This window comes from Podarcis vaucheri, assembly GCF_965113315.1.
Source record: "Podarcis vaucheri genome assembly, chromosome: 3".
Classification (NCBI taxonomy): domain Eukaryota; kingdom Metazoa; phylum Chordata; class Lepidosauria; order Squamata; family Lacertidae; genus Podarcis; species Podarcis vaucheri.
In genome coordinates, this window is record NC_138761.1 from 102,563,509 (window position 1) to 102,583,087 (window position 19,579).

General features: G+C 44.4%; 1 protein-coding gene and 1 long non-coding RNA gene across 6 annotated transcripts in view; one reads left to right on the plus strand and one right to left on the minus strand.

The window, feature by feature from the left end:
- CSMD1 (CUB and Sushi multiple domains 1) overlaps positions 1-19,579 on the minus strand; it is a 997,036-nt gene that overhangs the window by 299,985 nt on the left and 677,472 nt on the right. For all 5 annotated transcript variants that reach the window (XM_082215381.1, XM_082215380.1, XM_082215382.1 and 2 more), the window contains one exon: positions 3,123-3,247. In XM_082215381.1, coding sequence (XP_082071507.1) covers positions 3,123-3,247 — 125 coding nt within the window. The remainder of the gene's footprint in view (positions 1-3,122; positions 3,248-19,579) is intronic.
- On the plus strand, positions 3,827-5,489 carry LOC309528379. Its single transcript, XR_014217726.1, has 3 exons — positions 3,827-3,898; positions 4,338-4,410; positions 5,403-5,489. It is a non-coding gene; the product is annotated as an uncharacterized lncRNA (long non-coding RNA).

Here is a 19,579-nt window from a genome sequence, read left to right on the forward strand (position 1 = left end):
GGATGAGAAGGCAGCTGTTATGGGGGAAAGAAGTGAATGTAGAAGGAGCAGGAAGGACAGATAAAAGAATTTGGTAGTGTTGCAGGAACAAGCTGAATTGTGTGAAAGGGATAGAGAAACAACAGCTTAATAAAAAATACTTGAGTAAAAAATGGAGGTGTGGGGAGGAAGATATATAATAAATAGCCACCTTGAATTCTGCCTTGAATGGGGAGGCTGAATTACAAATTCCTTGCCACAAGGAAATCACCGCAGCAAAGAATTTACAATTTCCAAAGAGAGATTAGATCTCAATTAAAAATGATGGCACTGGTTACCAGCTCATCATGCCAAACTGCACCTCTGCCCATCACTTTTTGACTGGCTCTGCCCTTGAACCACTATTTTGTGACTGAGTGGGCCTCGGTAATTTTCATCTTTTTCAAATGTGCCCAAGGAGTGGAAAATTTTAGAATTCCTCATCTGTCCACATACAGTTTTTCCAGGTCATGTGGCCAGCATGACTAAGCTGCTTCTGACAAATCAGAGCAGTGCACAGAAACACCGTTTACCTTCCCACCAGAGTGGTACCTATTTATCTACTTGCACTTTGATGTGCTTTTGAACTGCTAGGTTGGCAGGAGCTGGGACCGAGAAACGGGAGCTCACCCCGTCACGGGAATTCAAACCACCAATTTTTCGATCGACAAGCCCTAGGCTCAGTGGTTTAGACCACAGCGTCACCTGCATCCCCATATGATACCTAGCTGGGATCTATTTAAATGTGAATGCATATATTATCATAAACTGAAAATATGAGGTGATAAAAATGTGACGAGTCTCAGTTATGCAAATGAGACTGCAAGGTTATAATTAACAGCAATCTTACATCCATGTGTTTCCAATTGATAAATCTCATTTATTTTGTACAGTCATTTTGAACAAAGGATACCAGCATTATGTTGCCATACTTAATCCTCATTGATTACAGTGTGAAAGTTAGTACAGAAGTACTTGATATGATTGTTATCCATTCTATATCAGTGCTGTACAGTGCACACTGTCAACGGACTACACCATATGCTTCTTAAAACATCCATGAATTGGACAATTCGAAACAAATGGCAAATTATCCATGGCTTCATTCATTCATATGAGTTTTATAACTGGCAGTTACTCACACTGTGAAGCATTGTAATAGATGTTTTTGTGCTGTTTGTAAAGTATACTCAATTAGAAAAAGCATCATGTCTATAATTACACAAAGTCGTGGCACTTGTTCAGGTGACAGCAAGATAGTAATATTGCTTCAATTTCTGTAAGTAATGGGCTGATGCAGCTTTTGGCTAACTTCTCTAGAATGAGATTGGCACAAATGCCAGAATCAAAAGCATAACTCAAGCCAAGAATCAATATTCTCCCTTGCAGTTTGTTTCCTTATAAGACGAAGAGGATGAATTAGATCAAGTCAGCTAATTACTTAAAGTGTTAGTGATCCTTCAGTGAAGATCAAAGTTGTAAAATAGTACTTATCTGTGATTTACATGGTAGAAACATATTCCCCCCCCCCTAAGTATAGCCTAAAGGAAAGTCAGAATGTATTAATTTTAAATTTTGGCATATTGTAACAGTTGTAATTATGAATATTGTCTTACAACTGAAACACAGTAATTACTGACTGATATAAGACAGATCTTCCATCTGAAGAACTGCATTATGCATCTCACTATATGGATAATATATGCATGCTGGTGTGTTGGTGACCACACCTGGAGTAATAGAATGCATTCTATATCGTGTTTTCCTTGAAAGTGTTCCTGAAGCTACAGCTGTGCAGAATGCTGTGGCCAAGTTGTTGAGAGCACCAGGTGTACATATTTTGCACCTATATTAAAGGCATCACACTGCTGTCAGTCAGTCCCCCAGCCACATTCAAGAACCTGTTACCAATGTTCAAATCTGTGAATAACTTGGTTGTAGGTTGCCTGAAAGAATGTCTATCCCCATATAGCCCTGTAATATCACTTAGTTCACCTGGGAAACTTTTACTCATAGCCCTATAGAATTTTCTGCCACTGACAGTGCACTCTGGAATGCCGTTCCCCTCTGCCTTCCATAAAGCATCATCGATCAGTTCCTTCAGATGTCTTGTAAAGGCAGGTCTTTTCCTCACCCATAAGATTAGACCCCATTCTTACTGAATTTCTGTTTCTAATCTGTTCTCAGAATGGTGTTTTATGGGGGGAGGCTGTTACTGTTTAATTGTTTTTATACTGTATTTTTTTTGTAAAACACTTAAGAGACTTTTAAATATTAAGCAGTTTAGAAATGCTTTTAAACAAACAAACAAATAAAAGTCAAACTAAACATTGTGCTCAGAATTCTTTTAAAAGTGCTTGGACCCAAAAAGTCTTTGACACAATCTCAGTGTATTATTAGTACCTTCTTGAGACTTGGACATGAGAAACTGTTGCAGCTCGAGAAATTTGGGCTTTCTTTACTGTTTCCTTTCTTCTTCTTCTGAAAGATCTTTAGTCATGCTTTGCCAGTAAATATAAATAGATGCCTATTGTACATATATTCCCACCCTACTTCCCAAAATCCAGTCTACATGCCCCAGAATTAGACTGCAATTCCCATTGTCCTTAGCCACAGGCCATGCTCACTAGGGCTGATGGGATCTGCTCCAGCAGTACAAAAGTGTAGCCAAAACAAAGGTGAACTGAAAAAAATAGGCAGCAAATGGCATACAGGAGGCCTGTAGAACTGTTTAGCAAAGTGTATTCTGAATATGGAAAGGGGCACTAGAATCACTTCCTCTTTGGTTTAACATCTACGTGGAGCAGACATGTGCATGACCCTTGTTGCTCAAAATGTTTGTGTCTGGAAAGATTATGCATATCACATATGTGTCTTTGGCCCATACAGAGGACATTGTGGGCGAACAGCCCTGCAAACCTTCACCGTTCAAGTTTACATACTTTGCCAAACATGTCCATAACCTTAAAGGATGTTCAAAATAATAGAGAACCCAGATGAAGAGCAAGATTGGATAAGACCATTCATTCAATTTATGACACACTTCAACTGGCACGAGTAATTGCAGTGCCCTACCCTATTTCCCTCCAATGAACACTACTCACCACGGCATGTTGGCCTATGGTCACTCCAAGCAGCCAGCGTATCTGTCACCTTTTGACAAGTGATGCTTTTCGTACCTTGGAGCACATAATTGTCTTCACAGCTGAACTGAACACTAGCACCGACCCTGGGGAAAGGATTTAACAATACAGACAAGTTTCAGCTTTAGGTCAGTATACACTTAAGCTTCATTACACAAACTAAACATTATTGTTGAACTCACTGGTAGGCATGCAACCAATTTCATTTGTCATTTGATATACTTTGTAAGGGAAGTGTCCAGCTTGTTAATAGTATCAGCTAGGAGGAATATAGGGTGCTTATAAATTGGAAGAAAGAAGGCAAGAAAACAGCAACAGACACACACAAAGTAAACATATTGCTATGCTATAACAAACTGATCCAATTAGCAGAGCTCCTTTTCATGGCAGCATTGCCTATGACTCAAGACAGAAGCCCCGAGAAACACATTGGCACAGTTTTAAATTGGCACAATAGAATGAATGGAAAGTGAAGTATGATTGTAGGCTGGATTGCCACTGCCTGGCATTAGGAAAGGTGCTTGTGAGCTTGAAATAGCTGCATAGCCAGGAGAGCTTTGGCAGGCCAAACCTTGCTGTACAAAAATCTGAACAAATAACGCGGTGCTGTCTGATGCTGCAAAAGTGGCTGCTTTTCACTCACAGAGGGAACATCTTCTAAGGAATTGCTTTTTCAAGCATTTTGGCTGTAACAATTACATTCACATTTATCTGAGACTCCTGGCTGGGTTGGAAAGGTATACATTTGAAATAAAGATAAATACGTAAATGATAAATGAAATAAAGAAATGCAGTGGAAGGAAACTGGGTAAAAATCTTATTTTTTATTTTTTTAAAATCTAAATTAAAAGGGCAGCACATCTCTGCTGCAAGGCTACATTTACCCTCCTTTCACGTCAAGTCATTACTCTTAAATCCTACTAGACTGCAGGTGTTGGGAACTGAGCATGTCACATGCAGGACTCCTATGTCTTTTGCCTAGATCTTCATTAGATCACTATAGCAACAGGTCCCCAGTCCTTCATTTGCTTCTCTGCTTTTTCTGAATGCTGATAGAGTTGGGGACACCAACAGTTTTGTTTCCAAAAGCAAAATGTGACATATTTCTAGTAGCACATGTTTTTCCAAATATAGCAGCAGGTTTCTGAACTTCTTCATCTTTTCCTTTTGGATCAGTGGAAAGAGTTGCCTGTTTCACACAGTGGGGAAGACTATGAAATGATATGGCACCGTGTGACGCAGCAAGCAGGTCAGCATCATTTTGAATGAAGAATGTAGATGAGCAATAGCCCCGGCTGCACAGAACCGCCTTCAGAGGACAAGGAAACACCATCAAATGTCAACTGGTGCTGGGAGAACTGGGAGCAGTAAAAATGCCCCCCTTTCAACCTTGTGGAATGAAGTAAATGATAACTCCAAGCTAAATTATTCTTAGGTGTATTTTGGAAGTTTGGGAAGAGGATACTTCAAAGGCTTTTTATTTTTCAAAATGCTTTTAAAAATGAGCCACCATAGCCATGAAAATTTGTGTCCTGTGCTTTTTAGACTTATCTACCCAAATACTATCTGAAACCAAAGGATTGCAAGATGTGATTCTTTTCAGCTCTCATACCCCACTAGTCAGACGTGTATCACACTTGCCAGTGAAATGCAATAAACAAATTGGGCAGGTATGCCTATGGAAAACAACAATGATGCTCCAAATCTTTTATTACTATCACAACAAGCAATATTAGCAAGTGTTGTGATAGCTCTTTATATTGTTTCTTTAAAATATTAGACAGTATGAGCACCAGGGGATGATATAACTAAGGGTAAAAAAATATGATAGACACAAATAATAAAAATTCTTAGTTTGATAAATGTAAGAATATGCTGAAGATCAAACAGGATTTATCCTTGCCTGAAATTCATTGTTTCAAAGGCTTATGTTCTTCTGCGCCCTTAAGTACAACAATTTGTGAAGCAGTAGGCAATCCCTAATACTTCACCAAAGAGCTCAAAGTTGATTACTATGAATTATAGACTAGAAAACTAATAAAGAATTAGAGCAACAGGTGTTCATTCAAGGCATCAGTCATCAGCACACAGAAGCAGCAGAACTGCTGTTTACAGACAGACAGTACCTGAAGAGACCCCACATTCCCAGGAAGGGGTTGGGGACAGAAACCAAGAACAAAGACTTCTCAGTGACCTTTCATACAATGATGTGAAATGAACAGTGATTTCCTCCCCCTGCAGCTCATTATCAACAACTGGCAATTAGAAAATCTGCTTTAGTATCAAGCTACAAAAGTTAAAATTATAGGAACAGAGATGAATAAACTTTATCGCTTCTTGGCCTTTTGGCTAAGATCAAGTCTGTGTGAGTGTAGAATAAACTTTACTCTTTAGTGTATTCAGCTTAAAGGTGGACCCTGTACTGTTGCGTTTGATCTTATCTGCTCCGTTTTCATAATAATTTGTAACCCAACAAATTGGAGCTTTCATTTGCTGTGTAGACTGCATAAGGTGTTGTCCGTCTCTTGTTCACTCTCCTTTCTAGAATCAAAGAGTTGCTATTTTTGTTTTGTTTAAAACGTGGAACAATGATTAGAGGAGCTAGTTTTGGGGCAAAATAGCAGCAACATTCTCTCAGAAAAATGCCTGCAGAGCTCACTGTGTTACCTTGTTGGATATTAAGGAATATGATGTATTATAAGAGGAGATGGGCTAAACACCTTCAAGATTCTCTGGGTTTGATGGCAGTTCAGTTTGCTCATGTTCAGGAACTCGCTCTTAGAATCATAGAATCATAGAATCATAGAGTTGGAAGAGACCACAAGGGCCATCGAGTCCAACCCCCTGCCAAGCAGCTAATAGTCAAAGAAAATGTAATGCAAAAGTGAGTTATTTATAAATTCCAAGGATTTACCCAGTGAGGAACAGAGAAAACAGTGAGTGCGCATTAGCTGGTGATGGTTGTGGTGCTGTGTGTATGTATGCACACATGAACCCAAAAGAAAGTGACCAAAAGGCAACTCTGAAATCTGGATTGTATGAACTGATGGAAATAGAGCTAGCTGTTGTGCTTCGAGCCCCAAAACCTATCCCCCATGGAAATAAAGACACAGTGGAGACAGAATTTAGTTTAAATGTTAATGGGCAAATTTTGGCCACAACTTAATTAAAATACACAAATGTGACTGGTATTGGTTTAGGCATTGGTATCAAACTATATCTGGCTCCTGCCCCACCCTGCAGGAAGCCTGGAAGGGTAAAGCAGGGGGAGCTCCATCAATGTATATAGACTGGTGCTCACCCCTGGGGTTCCCAGGGGTCCTGGCATGGCCCTAGCCCCTCTCCAGGCTTCGGACGAGATCCAGACCCCCGGATTCCTTTAACGGAATACCCTATTCATTGGAGGGGCAGGTGATGGCCGCACCTCCTGAAATATACTCAGAGTCGCAAAGTGATTTCATGCTCTTTATTCAGCTCATAGTGGTGAGGAGGAATGAATGGAAGTCCCCTCCCAGTATCTGCCTTATATACATTATTTACACAATGGGCTGCACATGATTGGCTAATTCCAGAATTCTACTGTAAGCCAATCAGGTTGTGGATTCACTTCAATCTGGAGCAGGATTGGGTGGTTCCTGCCAACCAATCATGCTGCTGCATTGTTCCAGGGCCAATCAGACTGCTGCATTCTGAATCCTATTGTTCTAGGACTAATCAGACTGCTGCAATTTGGATCCTATTGTTCTCAGTACATAACACCCCTCCCCTCTAAGTTCCAGTCCTGCCTGGGAGGTCGCATTCATAGTCCTCAAGGTATGCCGGTGGCCTACGTGTGCGTTGCGGCCTGTGGTGTTCCCTGGTCTGGGGTTCAGGTTCTGGCTCGTGTTCCAAGGGTGCTGGCTGTGATGGGGTTGTTTGGTCTGGTGCAACCGGCTCGCTCAGTCGTGGTTCTGGTTCTGGTGTCCTTTCGGCCTCACGGGTCCTCTCTGTATTTACTGATTCTGCCTCTCCTGCTGGCCCCTCTTGCTCTATGGGCCTCACTGCCCCGCTGTTCCCTTGGGACTCCACTGACCTGTCCTCCTCCTGGGTTTCTCCCGGGAATCGTCGCCGTATCTGGTCGCAGTGGCGGCGCCAGCATTGCCCCCCATCCGTTAGCACCTCGTACGACACTGGGCCAGTGACCCTGGTGACTGTGGCGGGTACCCATGCTGGGCCTGCCCCAAAATTCTTTGCGTACACTGGGTCCTGGGCCTCGAAGGTCCGGGGGTCCTGCCTTCCCCCACCACTACCTCATCCTGAGCTCTATCGGGGTGAAGGCGGTCCAATCTGATTGCAAGGCGCCGACCCATTAGTAGTTCAGCGGGGCTCCGGCCAGTCGTTGAGCTGGGGGTGCTGTGCTGTGCTAGAAGGAATGTGGCAAGGCGGTACTCCCAGTCCCCTTGCGTCATGCGGCGAAGGGTGTCCTTGGTGGTCCGCACCATGCGTTCTGCTTGGCCATTGGTGGCAGGGTGGAACGGCGCCGAACGGATGTGGCGGATGGCGTTCTGTGCTGTGAAGGTTTGGAATTCTCCTGACGTAAATGCAGTCCCGTTGTCTGAGACGAGAGTGTCAGGGAGCCCGTGGGTTGCAAACAGCCTGCGTAGTACCCGGATGGCTGCGGACGTGGAAGTGGACGGTACCAGTGCGACTTCCAGCCATTTGGTGTAGGAGTCCACCACTATGAAGAATGTTTTCCCCTGAAAGGGGCCAGCGAAATCCACGTGCAGGCGTGACCATGGTGCTCGGGCGGACTCCCAGGATTGGACTGGGGCCCTTGGGGGATCTGGGCGGGATTCTTGGCAGGCCTGGCAGTGTTTGACCCAGGCCTCTATCTCTCCATCAATCCCCGGCCACCACACATAACTCCTGGCAAGGGCCTTCATTCTTACTACCCCTGGATGTGTCTCGTGTAGGGCTGTGAGGATCCTTTTGCGGAGGGGCTGGGGAACAACGACTCTGCTTCCCCATAACAGGCACCCCTTGTGGGCCGACAGTTCATGTTTGCGGGTTGTGTAGCCGGCGAATTCTGGCCCGGGGCTGCTGCTGGGCCATCCCCTCCACACCCAGTCCAGGACCCGGGAGATGACCCTATCTTTCTTGGAATGGTGTGCAACTTCTTGTGCCTGAATGGGGCGGTCGGGAAGCAGCTCCAGGCTCATGACCTCTTGTGCAGGTGCTGGGTCAGGGCCTGTTTCCGGTAGTGGTAGCCTGCTGAGGGCGTCCGCATGGCCCATCGCCTTCCCAGGTCGGTGAATCAGTGCATACTGGTAGCTGGCAAGGAAAATTGACCACCTGAGGACGCGAGGAGACAGCACTTGGGGGGTCTGCTTTTCGGGGGCAAACAAGCCAAGCAACGGCTTGTGGTCAGTCACCACGGTGAAGGGCCGCCCGTACAAGAAATCATGGAATTTTTTTACTCCCTTCACAATTGCCAGACCCTCCTTGTCAATTTGCGAGTAGTTCCGCTCGGTTGCGTTGAGTGTCTGGGAAAAGTACGCCACCGGTACCTCTCTTCCATCCGGGAGTTGGTGCCCCAGGACAGCGCCAATGCCATAGGGTGAGGCGTCGCATGCTAGCACCACCGGCAGCCTCTCGTCGAAGTGTGCCAAGACAGAGTTTGAGACAAGCAAGTCCTTGACTGCCTGGAATGCGGCCTCCTGGCGCTGGCCCCACACCCAAGGGGCCCGCTTGTCCAGGAGTCTGTGTAGGGGCTCCGCTACCGCCGCCTTGTGGGGAAGGAATGGTAAAAGTTCAATAATCCCAAGAAGGCCTGAAGTTCAGTCTTGCTCTTGGGCGCGGGGGCATCACAAATGGCCCGTACCTTGTCCCCAGTCGGGTGGACCCCTTCTGCGTCCACCATAAATCCCAGAAAGTCCACCTGAGGCACTCCTAGTAGACATTTTTCCCGCTTCACCTTGAGACCCGCCGTCTGGAAACGGTGCAGAACGGTGCGGAGGCGGTCCTCAAACTCCTCTGGTGTGGGCCCGGCAATCAACACATCATCGAAGAAGGGGGTGACACCAGGAATCCCTTTAAGGAGAGAGTCCATTAGATTCTGGAATATGCCTGGTGCCACGCTGACCCCGAATTGCAGCCGCTTTACTCTGAACGCTCCTCTGTGCGTCACAATCGTCTGTGCCTCTGCTGTGGCCTCATCTACTGGCAGCTGTTGATATGCTTGGGCCAAGTCCAGCTTGCCAAAAATTTTCGACCCAGCCAGGGTGGCAAGGACATGGCTGACCACTGGCACTGGGTATGCGTGGGCCGTGAGGGCCTTGTTTATGGTACACTTGTAGTCTGCGCAGATGCGGACCGAACCATTAGGCTTGACGGGTGTGACGATTGGAGTTTCCCAGGGGGCATTAGGCACTGGCTCCAGCACTCCTTGCTCCACGAGTCGGTCCAATTCCTCGTCTATACGGGGTTTCAAGGCGAACGGGACCCGGCGGGCCTTGAGCCTGACCGGTCGTACTGCGGGGTCAAGCTGTAGCGCAATGGGGGGCCCGTATACTGTCCCAATTTCCCGTCGAAAACCCCTGGAAATTCCTTGCATATGGCGTCCACGTCCACTTGTAAGGTAGTGTGGTTCACCCCGGTGACAGCTAGCCCCAGTGGTCCAAACCATGCCAATCCCAGTAAGCTAATGTAGGGGCCCTTGACCACAAGCAAGTCCAGTTGCCGCGTCCGCCCTCGGTATTGCACCCTGAAGGTCCCCACCCCCATTGTGGGGACCTTACGTTTCTGGAAGTCCCGTAGGGTGAATGGGGCCGGCCTGAGTTTGGGACCCCCAGTAGGACACAGTTTCCTTAAGGTCTTTGCCGAGATTATGGATAGAGTTGAACCCGTGTCAAGCTCCATGCGGCATGGGGCCCCCTCTATCTGTACCTCTACATAAATTTTCTCTACGTTGGGGTGGGGCAACTGGTATACCTGGCAGTCCGTGAGCTCCGTCGAGTTGCCTTGGTGCGTTGGGCCCCGGGACCTGGGGCTCTTGGGTTGGTCATCTGATGCCTGGTGTCGGGTGGGCCGAGCCCGACACACCCGGGCGATGTGTCCCGATTTTCTGCACTGCCTGCACTCTGCGTTGCGGAAACGGCAGGTCCTCCTCTCGTGACTCTCCCCGCAGCTTGCGCAGTTTCCTCCTTCTCGTCGAGGCAGCTGTGGTCTGTGCGCTGCTTGAGTGCGCTGCTGTACTCGGTGCACCTCCTCCCTGTCGGATCCTGAGTCGTCGGTGAGGTCTTCGTGGTGGACCCTTGGTTGGGATGGCAGGCTCGGCCGTGCCTCTTGCGTCGACCTCTCGGCAGCTTCCGTTGCCAGGGCCTCCTCCAGAGCGACCTGGAACGTTAGGTCCTTCTTAGCGTAGAGGCGTCGTTGCAGCTTCTCATCCTTCAGGCCACCGACGAGGCGGTCACGAAGCATGTTCTCCAGCTCTGAGAAGTTGCAGAACCGGGCGGCTTGGCGGAGAGAGGTCACAAACCCAGTTATGGTTTCCCCAGGGGCTTGTCGCTTTGCGTAGAAGGCATTTCGACGAGCCACCACTGAGGGCTGTGGCGAAAAGTGCCCCTTCAGCTGTTCCATTATTGTTTTGTATGGAACAGTAGCGACGTCTTCAGGCGCAAGGAGAGCCCGGGCGATTTCAAACGTCTCCTCTCCGCAGACGCTGAAGAATATTGCCCTCTTCTTGGCGTCTTCTTCGTCGGTGACCCCTTTGGCTTCCAGGAGGAAGGTGAAACGGGAGGCGTACGCTTCCCAGTCTCCAGATGCTGGGTTGAATGGCGAGAAGCTGCTGTTGGTTGCCATTCTGAGTTCCTTGTGTCTCGGAGCTGAAGCCTGGATACACGGTGCGAGGCAGCGGTGCGGCAGGTGGCGGTGCTGCGGTGCTGTGTGTGGCAGTCAGCTCAGTGGGATCCCACCTTCGTCGCCAGTGAAATATACTCAGAGTCGCAAAGTGATTTCATGCTCTTTATTCAGCTCATAGTGGTGAGGAGGAATGAATGGAAGTCCCCTCCCAGTATCTGCCTTATATACATTATTTACACAATGGGCTGCACATGATTGGCTAATTCCAGAATTCTACTGTAAGCCAATCAGGTTGTGGATTCACTTCAATCTGGAGCAGGATTGGGTGGTTCCTGCCAACCAATCATGCTGCTGCATTGTTCCAGGGCCAATCAGACTGCTGCATTCTGAATCCTATTGTTCTAGGACTAATCAGACTGCTGCAATTTGGATCCTATTGTTCTCAGTACATAACACCTCCCCTCCCCACATTCCCCTAAACCAATGCCTAACCGCCTAACCTTACAAAGTTGTGATGATTGCTAAGAGGTAGGCAAAAGCCAAGTGGCCAATCTGCCACATTGGGAAAAATTCCTACCTGGCCCCCATTCCAAAACAGGCGACCAACCGAAGTCCAAAGCAAGGCCAAACACGACCTAATTAATGGGTGGGCGGGTGTTTGGCAGCACGAAGCAAAAGGAGGTCCCTACGTCGTGCTGCCAAATAAATACCCCCAACCCCCAACCTTGCCACGCTGCTGATTGGCTAAAGGCCATTGGCACAACTGTGGCACCACCGGCTTGGAGCGGGGCAAGCCACACCCACAAGCCAATTAGGGAAGAGTTTCAGGGCTGAGCACAACATGGACCCTCTGTTAGGAGGATCTAACTTTCTAAATATATGCAGAGCACATTCCTTTACAAGTTTAGACATCCCTCAGGCAAGGTGGATTTGAAGAAGGAATTGTCACAAATTATGTACATTTTATGGAAAACAATACGTAGTGCTGAGATTTAGGTTGTCTCCTTAAAAAAAACTGACACACTGAATTCAGTGTAATAGGACTGCAGCCTCGGTATTAGATTGATATCATTGCTATTAAAAAAATATGTGAGCAACTATATGTAATGGCGAAGGGCTGAGTAGCAGTTTAACTGTCATTGCACCATAAAATTTGAATTGCATTATTAGTTTTGAACCCATGGGGAGGCAATCTCCCAGGTAAAGTGACAGGAGCAAGGCAAAAGAGAGAAGGGGAAGGGGGAGAACGACACCAGATGAAAACCATTCTTTAATTTTAAATGTTAAAATGCTAAAATCACAATAGAGATAAAAAGGCATTGATACGTCCAAGTCCAAGTCATTATTATATTTTAAACTACAAGACCTTTACAAAGAACTTGTCAGTACTGAATCAGCAGTGGTTAGACTGACTTTAAAATGAACTTTCTTCCTTTTCCATCAATTTCATTCACTAAATATATTTCTCCAGACTTGGAGAGCCTTTGAATAATGTGCCTGCTCATGTATTGCAATTCAGCCTAATAGTCACAGTCATTATTCTCCTGACAAGTGCAATAGCATTTTTTTCTAGAGTCTTTACTTGAACTTATGAAAACAAATCATTGCCTTAGTCATGCACTCCAGAAAATATTTCATTTTTTAAAAAACAAAAAGTGTAAAACAAAAAATAGTACCTCATTCTTGAGAATGGTGGAAACTAGAGCCTGCCATGCTTTCAAAACAAGTTACTGCAGCATTCGCTGTTGTTGTTGTTTTTAAATATGAATGCTTTTGTTAACATAGTCCGTGAAAGACTAGCGTGGATATTTTTTTCAGGTGCAAAGGAAGCTAAAAAGACAACCATTTCCCTTTTGGTTGTATCTTAACAGCAAGGACTGCAAATGACGTTCAGCTAGATGGAGTGCTAAGGAACAGACTCGGATAGGATGCTTCTATGTGACTCCCATTAATAAACTCTGCAGTAGGAACATTTAGAGCCTCCTTTAGTTTTGTATATATTTCTACCTCACTGAGAAGTGGCATTATGTGCTTGGAAAATAAATAAAAATGCTCACAGGAAGGTGATTCTTCCAAACAGGTTAGTTCGAGTCATGGCATTAATGAAAATCATTCCCCTTTCAAAGGTCCAGAGATTGGGGTTGATGGTGAACTATTTCCATTTTGGGAGCTGAACATCTCCCATCATCCCTAGTAGGAAATGCCCGTGTGTTCTATGATGCCAGACAGAAGGAGGCACTAACCTTTCAATGCTCTGCAAGGGTCCTCAGTTATCTAACAAGGCATGGGTAAAGCAGCAACCTAGATGAAGCCGCTATTGGAAGCAGTTACTCTTCCCCCACCACATCCTGGTCCTCAAATAAAGCATTCCCCACCTTGGAGGCAGAATATGGTGCCATGATGGGGCGAGGGGATTTGCTCTCCATCATGCATCCACCAAGAGGTGTCTATGTTCCAGTGGGGGGTGCTAGACGAGGATCACTTCAGTTAAGTTGGGGGGCATAACTAATGTTCCGCTCACCCACCCCTAGTAAGTTTTTGTGCCTGCCCATTCATCTTTAGGTTTTATGGGCAGACGGAAGATAAAAGCAAACACAGCTTCTAATAATGTCTAGTAGTTTAAGGCTACAAATGTGTCTTTTGGATGCTTTGATTGAAAACATGTCTTAGCGTTATGGACCAATTCGTTTCAGTATATTTGACAAAAGGAGTCCAAAGGCTACATCTTGATTCGATGCACTTTTCCCTTCTGCTCGTTGTAGCTGAACAGTTTCTAGCAGTTACTTGAAATTTATTCAACAGAATCCCCAAGATTCTATCAGACGAATAAGTGACATGAGCTGGAAATTTTTGCTTCAAGAAACAAAATCAAATTGATCATTTAAATATCTTTAGCTAATTGCAAAAGCAGTAGACCAGTCCATCCCATTGCCAGATGTTGCCATTATGTGATGTAAACACAGTGTAATGTAATGAGACAGCCATTCTTCTCAACTGATATAAGATTCTGACAACACTGGCGATGCTTTCAAACTTGGATGCATGAACAAATCTATTTTGTTTCAAGCATAATGAGAGCTAAGAGATATTTTTCTGCCTCTATAGTTGAATGCATTATAATGCATGTATAGGGAATGTGTGTTCAATGCAGCTTACGCCTTAGCAAGCATGAAGAGAACTGAACTGCCTGAGTATTTCTAAAAAATAATAATAATTCCAGGCTACTGTAATGATCAGGAGTACCAGAGCAATATATTTACTTGAACCATGAAGCACGCCATTACACTCTCTTGTTCCTGTCCTCCTTGTGAAATAGGACTAGGAGTAAAGAATGATCAGATAATCCCATATGTAGGTATCAGGGAAGTTATGAAAATGATATGGGCAATATGAACACCTGGCTTGGAGTAGGAATGCAATCATATACATGTCTTTTCCAAAGTCCCATGAAGTTAAATGGGTCGGGCACCCAGTTAAGTTTATAAAACAAGGGTGAAGACCCTACGGTCCTGCAGCTTGTGTTGGACTCAAACTTCCAGCCAACCAATTTTAGCAAGGAATGTAAAAAACAACAACACCAAAACACATAACCAGTATAAGACTGCAGATCAATACAAAATATAGGAGAAACGATAACCCAACACAAGCAAGCAGAAGCAGTAAGTTACAAAGGAAGAAAATCAACAACTAATGCATGAGTAATTATTTATCAAGCAGGTGATTTCAATAACAATCAGAAGTTTTTATACTGAGGGATACTGAAATACGTACTTAACCTAGTAAAACAACAAAAAATATTATGAAATTTCATGACGAACAAACCTACAAAACCCAGAAGTGACTGGAGGGAGAAGCAGTCAGAACAACTGCAGAGCAGGTAAACCTTTGCCATCTCTCCCTGCTTTGCATTAAATGCTGCTGCCCTGCTCTCCCTGCAGAAAGCGGAGAGCCACTGGATCACACCTTGAAAAGAACCACTCCCTCACTTATTTGCAGCAACTGGCCTTGATCCTGGGCTGGGTACAGAGCATTTTTTTTTTAATGTGTCTGACTTCTGAAAGACAGAGGGATCAGTGTTTGAGGTTTTTATCTGATGATAAAACAATAACAATATAACAATAGCAGCTGAAAAAACAACAACAAAACAGTCACAGTGTGTTGAATGTTTATTGGTAGTGTGCTGCCAAAGTTTTCTGTCACTGTTAATGGGGCTACGTGTGTGTGTTTGAATATATTGTATGGCTATTGTATTTATATATACATTTTCCAATGTAAGCGCTTATTGAGCATTAATCCTGATATGTATATGTGTAGGTTATATGACATTGCCAATCCACAGGTGTTATTCTGCACTTCTTGCTGCGGTTTTCCCTGGATTTTTGTACTGGGCTTTTTGTAGCTTGAAAAGCAATAGGATAACTGTAAGAAAGAAGCCCAATTTTGTGTGAGTAATCAGGCCACCTGGAAGCACCCCGAGTTATACTGACTTGTTTCACTCACTTCTTCTTCTTTTTTAATAATATTTATTAAAAGTTTAAGAATTAAAGAAAAAAGTACAAAAAAGAGAAAAAAAGAGAAAAAAATAAACAATACAAATCAATGCATTACAATACAATACATATAAAAAAGCAAAAGACACATCAAAACAAAAACAAAAGCAAAAACAGTTAAAAGCACATCCAATATTTCCATATCTTTATCTTTCATTAACTTGTTTCATCGACCTCCTCACACCTCCCTTTTTGTGTTCTAGTTACTAATTATTTCAGCAAATCCTTTCCATCTTTCACAGTTTTCTGTCATTTAATTATCTTAACTTGTTTTAACCTTATCTTACCATTAAAACCCCAAAACTTATTTATACTTAACTCCTTATAACATTTCTACTAAAGCCATATAATTTCATTCCAACATTTTTCTAACACTCATTAATTTTGCAACATTTCTCTAAATATTTTTTTTAAAAAACTTTTTTTCCCAATCTTCTTCCACCGTCTCTTCTCCCTGGTCTCGGATTCTGTCAGTCCTTTCTATCAATACCATATAGTCCATCAACCTGGTGACCTTCTGTCCGAGGCTCTTAACTCTCTTCCATGTCCCTTCTGCGGATCTTCTTCATATTTATACATGTACTTTACTTTATCTTCTGCTGATCTTGTTCTTAATTTCCTTTCTTTGGCACTGAGGAGTAGATCTCGGGGAAACTCCAACCTAGCAATGTCTTTATTCCTTCTCGACGGGTCAGCTCATTATCCGTAGTCAGAACTAAAGTCCAAAAGATATTTCAGAGCGCCACTCTCCCCCTGACCCAAATCCAGATCTCAAAGGCCAGAGCATCCCTGCATTGGAGAATCTATCCAACTTTCCTTCTCCAGTCCAAGCAGGGCTCCATCCCACCAAATCTGGCTTTCTCTAGATTCGATCATAAAGGGCAACGGCTTATGATCATCAAATTGCTTCTGTGAGGCCGGGGCTCTCTCCACTTGAATTACTTGAGGTTCAACAACAACTTTCTCCTTCGTCTTCTCCACAGCTTGCCATGTCAAAACAGGTTCCTGGGTCAATTCCTGAGAAATTTCTGTATAGTTATTCCCTTTTTGTCCCAACTCAGTCATTTTTTGTCCCAAATTGTCAATTTTATTAATCCACACATCCGTCTTCTCATGAAGCTGTTCCCATAAAACACTTGTCTTGCAAAATGCAATCACTAAGGCTTCTTCTGTCAACATTCTTGTCCAAGGTCAGACTCTGATTCTCACGCTCTTTAATCTCTGCAGCTGGAAAATTCCCCAGCTCCACTCCTGCAACAGTTTCAAAAGCTCGCTCTAGGGGAAACAATTTCTATTTGTATCCATCAAATGCAGATCCAGTGACAGAATTAGTTTCTATTTTCAGTTACTTTTTTTGCTCCTTTTAAGTGCAAAAGGAAACAATGGAAACAATATATTTCTCTTATATAACTATCTGTCAACATATGTTTTATTCACAGTCAATGAACTTTCCCAAAACGTCAATCTTACTGGCAGCCCATTTCCAGGTTCGAAACGGTGGTGATTTAACTTTCTTCACTCTCTCTCCTGCAGGCTTAAACGATCTAGAATTCCCCCCCCCCTCTTCTCCTGCTTCCAAGGGGGGGGGTGTTAGTAATTTTAGCCGATGGAGATTTAATCCTTTACAAAAGACTTTCCAGACTTTAGCTTGCAACGTCTTTGCTTTGATCTATTTACAAAAGAGGAAGGTGGACTTCCCGTTTGAAACCTTCCCATTTCAATGCCAAATTAAGAAGTTTAGAAATCCAATTTTCCGTTCTACTCACGGGTAGTTGCTTAAAGTCCAATTGTCCATAGGAAAAAGTCAGCGCTCTCCGGCAACAGCAATGCGGCTTCACTCCGTGAAAAAAGCAATCGATTTGAAGCACCGCACCACTCACCCCACGTTGCTCCGGATCCCCGAAACCGGGTTTCCCCGCGAGTAGGGGAGGCACGAAAGGTGCCAGCCGAATCCCACGTCCACAGGCTTCTCCCGCCTATGGTTTTTAATGGGTCTCCGCCTCGCCGTGGCGGTCCAGACCCTAGTTTCCACGGAGCGGATTCCTCCCGATCAGAGGAAATCCACCATTGCCGGAGGCGCTAACCCGGAAGTGACTTGTTTCACTCACTTCAACCAGTCCTCCGGTATTGCCTGTGGTAAGAATCACAATCTCATGAAAGACCATGCCCTGTGTTTCTTTGTAAGACATTGTTCCAAATATGGCTACTTCCAGGGATCCATGCTGAGATGTAATGGGCAACCTTCTCCAAAGGTAAGTAGTATTTCAGCCTTGCAAATGACCGAATTATAGAATAAGAGCTGATGGAGGAATGAGGCAGAGTGGTTCAGCAGAACCTGATTTAAAGGAGATGATGCTGGAACTTGATGCAGCTGCAGGGAGCAGCTTTCTCTGTGGGGTGGCTAATTAGGTCTCATATAAACGCTTCATTATTTAATTTATGTTCCAGGGCACACTAGCAATTCTATGGAACATATGAAGATGCTTTAGATAGCTAGCTAAGTGCTGCTTTTGTTAACTTGTCAGCAGCTCAGAGCGTCTCAGGCAGAAGTCTTTATCATCATCTGCGATGATCTGAGGGTGCCAGGAACTGAACTTGTGACCTCCTGCATGCAAACAATGTGCTCTGCCATTGATTTGTGATCTGTCCTCATTTGCTCTCACACTGGTTTGCTCCAACACATATCTTTAGCACCTGGGAAGAGGATATGGGTTTTATAATTTCCCTTTGCCCTATATGCCAACACTCCACATACATAGGAAAAGTGGAAGACACTACAGAAGTTGGCAACATCTCTGTTGGTGAAACTGTCCTTTTTTCCAGCTTATGAAATTATTTCGTCTTATCCAAATTACCTCGTCTCCCCTCCTGCTGAAGGAGTGATTTCTAGCTTTTTGAAGAAAACTGTTTGATTAAAAAGACTGTTCTATTTTCCTGCTTAGCGGGATGAATAAAGAAAGTTGCAACTCGTCAAATCTGCCTTTGAGGCAGTGTGATTGCAACAAAATAAATTGGCATGATGCAGGTAGGAAATCTAAAGAGCTTCCCCAAATTTACAGAAATATACATAGGTAGAACAAATTTTACATACACCATTACAGTGGTACCTCGGGTTACAGTCGCTTCAGGTTACAGACTCTGCGAACCCAGAAACAGTACCTCAGGTTAAGAACTTTGCTTCAGGATGAGAACAGAAATTGTGCAGTGGCGGGGGGAGGCCCCATTAGCTAAAGTGGTACCTGAGGTTAAGAACGATTTCAGGTTAAGAAAAGACTTCTGGAATAAATTAAGTTCTTAACCCGAGGTACCACTGTACTGGTTTTCCAAAAGAAAGAGAGGGAGAGAAAGAACTTTTGACTTGATAAAATAGATTATTCCCCCCCACCATGACTTCCAGAATGAAACTAAATGTAGGAAAAGGGATATTTTAAACCAGGAATGGGGAACCTGCTGTTCGTACTTCTACTTCCATTATCCCTCACCACTGGCTATGCTGTCTGGAGCTGATGGGAGGTGGAATCTGGCAACATTTGGAGGGCCGCAGTTTCCCAATCCCTGGTTTAAATCCCCAGGTAGAACCATTTTGAGACCCAGTTCCTAATTCAATGTTTCTCTCCTGCTCAGCAGTGCCATTATTATTACATTGCTCCAGATCCATTACTAAGGCTGTTGGGTTTTATGCATGTTCCCATAGCAGAGTCGGCAATTGCAGCAAGTGCCTTGGTAGGTGCACAGCTTTTCTAGGTATGTCATACTTCAAAGCAGCATATCTGATATTATATGAATCACCACCACCCTATGTAGTTCAGCAATGTAGGCACTTCATTTTAATAGGGGGTATCATGGCGTGCAAAATATTGTTCAAGGCACGCAATATAGGATTCTAGAATAATACTCGTTTATTATCTAGTCATAAAACCATCACAAAGCAACCCCCTCCAACCCTTTGACTTATTGCTCTGAATATGACATAATTAATGGGACACTATTCCAGTCTGGAACGGTGTACACGCTATTCACAAACAGATG